General features: G+C 41.0%; 1 protein-coding gene across 1 annotated transcript; it reads right to left on the bottom strand.

Moving 5' to 3' along the window:
• Window positions 1–226: 226 nt before the first annotated feature.
• LOC129815234 (avidin-related protein 3-like) lies at window positions 227–1,710 on the bottom strand. The gene is made up of 4 exons (XM_055868838.1): window positions 1,599–1,710; window positions 1,206–1,419; window positions 618–738; window positions 227–431 (listed from the first exon to the last, which is right to left on the bottom strand). The coding sequence occupies exons 1-4, from the start codon at window positions 1,662–1,664 to the stop codon at window positions 398–400; spliced, it is 435 nt and encodes a 144-aa protein (XP_055724813.1). The 5' UTR covers window positions 1,665–1,710; the 3' UTR covers window positions 227–397.
• Between the last annotated feature and the right edge of the window lie 1,125 nt (window positions 1,711–2,835).

The following is a 2,835-nucleotide window of genomic DNA, read 5'->3' as shown; positions in this document are numbered from 1 at the left end:
ACGAGTACCCCGAAGAGTACAGGAAATTTGTGCGCATGAAAACGTGGTCAATAGGTTTGTTACCTTGGCATAGAAACTCAAGCCTAATGCACCAGTGCTCTGTAATGTCTGAAACAATAGTTTATCCCACGTTGGTACCACCCATGTTCATTTGACAGACCGTTTGTTGGAGAATAAACAAACATATCCCCATCTGAGTTTAAACTTTTATTTATGTCAGGCAAGGTAAATAACACATTTTTATTCATGAATTGAACAAGTTTCATAGTTTATGGCATGGATGAGAGATCAGCTCAGGGAGTATAAAACAGATTATTTCTATGGAGAGTTCAAAGAACATTCAGTAGAGGGCAGCAAACCAAATGCAACATTGCCAGATGATCAGTACATTCTGCTTTCAGGCAATGAAGATGAAAGTGTCCTCTCCCATCCTAATGATAAAAAGAAAGTCTCAAAAACAAGTGGTATACAAATATGCTCAAAGTCCATATAGGAATTAGCTCTAAAAACATTGAGTTTACCCCTGTAGCTCTCATGTCAGTAGGCTTTTAGTGAAGGGCAATTGTGTTCTACAGTAACCCCCCCCCCACGCTAAGTAGTGAGGAGCTGTAGCCTACCTGGTACTCTTCCAGTTGTCTGCAGGGCATGAAGCCACAGAGCGCAGCATCCACAGGGTCTTCAGCACTCGCTTCCCATCAGGCAGTTGGAAACACTGACCAACCCAAGCGCTACAGGAACCTGGGGGGGGACAGGCAATATGATGCAATTGCATCACAGCCATTGTTACAGTCAAGGTCATTCAGATTGAGACTAGGGCCACATTGTGGAAGGTTGGAGATAGAAGTGGTGCAATTAGTGGTACAAAATATATTTCCTAACGTTGCACAACATTATGCTGCATTTATCTTGCTCCTTCGCACCCCAGTATCTCTACCATTAGTCTTAATTTGCTATATTGTAATTACTTTGCCACCATGGCCTTACCTCCCTTAACCTACCTCATTTGCACATGCTGTATATAGACTTTTTCTACTGTATGTTTGTTTATTCCATGTGTGACCCTGTTGTACGTGCCAAACTGCTTTGCTTCCTCTTGGCCAGGTCGCAGTTGCAAATGAGAACTTGTTCTCAACTAGCCTACCTGGTTAAATAAAGGTGAAATAAAAATAAAATGCCTTGCTGAACACATTCCAGGGTTTACACACCTGCCTCCCATAACACAGAGAAAGCCACAGAGGTTCGCAGACCCCGATTACTAGTCACACCCAGTAACTTGGCCTGTTGTTCTGGACCCGTGACTCCTGGAGCAGTCTCCACTGCACTCTGATAAAGGCCTCGGAGCTCAGAACCGACCGCCTCAATATCAAGCACAGAGCCCAGCTCATTTCGCCACACTCCCGTCACATTGCATGGGATTGCCTAGAAGAACACATGCAAAATAAGGTCACTACTACTGTGTCAATAATAGCAGACACACTTCATAACGTAGTATATTTAAAACAGGAAGTAAAATCAAGTCTCAGATTTCTATCTACTACATGATCTGTATTGTTACACTGCTCAAATTAGTGGAGCCCACTGATTAATTGTATTTTTACCTGAGGTAGCAGCAGTCCCAAAATCACAGCATGGACACTGATATACTTTGCAGCAAAACTCTTCATGTTTGATTATTTCAAGTTGCTTTGCTGAACAGCTCATTCCCTTCTTATACTGATTTACCAAGTTACTATACACTCCCCCAAACCAATCAGCACCTGCCCTTTCTAACAAGACTTAATTCATGAACAGGGTGTAGATCTCAATAGTCTAGCTGTCACTTCTTACCAGCAGTTAAAAATCAATGCAGATTGAGGAAAAGAGGACTATTGAAATTCACCCCTAATTTGAACATTTGCAGCAGGTGTTTCTTCTCTGTCAACACAAGTCCTCTCACAAGAGTTTCTAGTTTGTTGGCTGTAGGTTAACTGATTGGCCAGTACACCCGTCTCGACATATCTCGAACATGAACCGGGTTTCCATCCAAACGTTTTATGTGAGTAAGGTACGTCGGATAGGAAATGTCATAACAGGCCTGATGGAAACAGAACATTTTGTCGGTAAACTTTCACAATTTCCACGAAACAAAATAACCTAGACATGGTGGATCTTTTGTGCCGGTAAAATTAACTATGCGAGTAATGTCGGTGGAAACGACTTTATGCGAAAATATTCATAAAATAACCATCATATCGAAGTAAACTTGTGATTCACGCAATGATATGGTGTGTGGTCCTCCCACTACTGCTCGTCGGGAAAGCATGCACTTTATTAGGCTACATATGAAATACATGATAATGAACTTCACAGGGTGGTGAAAATGCACGGTATGTGCTTGACGCTCCTTTCCAATAAATGTCGACGGTCTTATTCTGGTGATATCAATGATTGACTAACATTTGACAAATAAAATAATATCCCTCTTTTGTCCATAATAATGTCATCGTTTTGGCTAGAGCGCACATTCCAATACCAGAATGGGCACATTGGCTACGTAACGCAACATTATTTTGTGACAAAAATATCAGTAGAGTTTAAAATGCAACGGAAACCCATTTAACTTGTATTTTTTATTCAGTACGTGGGAATTTAACCACAAAAGTTATGTCATCACGCACAGACTTGTATCCGCAACAAGTCCATATGATGGAAATACGTCTCTGGTGTGAAAATGCACATGTTTTGTTCATGCGGACTTTAGAATATTCGCATAATAATCTGTCGCCAATTGTATGGAAATCTAGCTATGGACGATGATAAATTCAGCATTATATCATCCTGGGCATATATTTGATA

Source organism: Salvelinus fontinalis, chromosome 2, assembly GCF_029448725.1.
Source record: "Salvelinus fontinalis isolate EN_2023a chromosome 2, ASM2944872v1, whole genome shotgun sequence".
Classification (NCBI taxonomy): Eukaryota; Metazoa; Chordata; class Actinopteri; order Salmoniformes; family Salmonidae; genus Salvelinus; species Salvelinus fontinalis.
The sequence above is the reverse complement of the archived record's forward strand: the minus strand, read 5'-3'. Positions and strand labels throughout refer to the sequence as shown.

What these genes read in the sequence shown, in the direction of transcription:
- LOC129815234 (XM_055868838.1), bottom strand. Translation starts at nt 1,664, where the DNA reads ATGAAGAGTTTTGCTGCAAAGTATATCAGTGTCCATGCTGTGATTTTG. An exon ending in TGGGACTGCTGCTACCTCAG is followed by an intron (nt 1,420 to 1,598) that starts GTAAAAATACAA and finishes GTGTTCTTCTAG; the next exon opens with GCAATCCCATGCAATGTGAC. An exon ending in CTCTGTGTTATGGGAGGCAG is followed by an intron (nt 739 to 1,205) that starts GTGTGTAAACCC and finishes GTCCCCCCCCAG; the next exon opens with GTTCCTGTAGCGCTTGGGTT.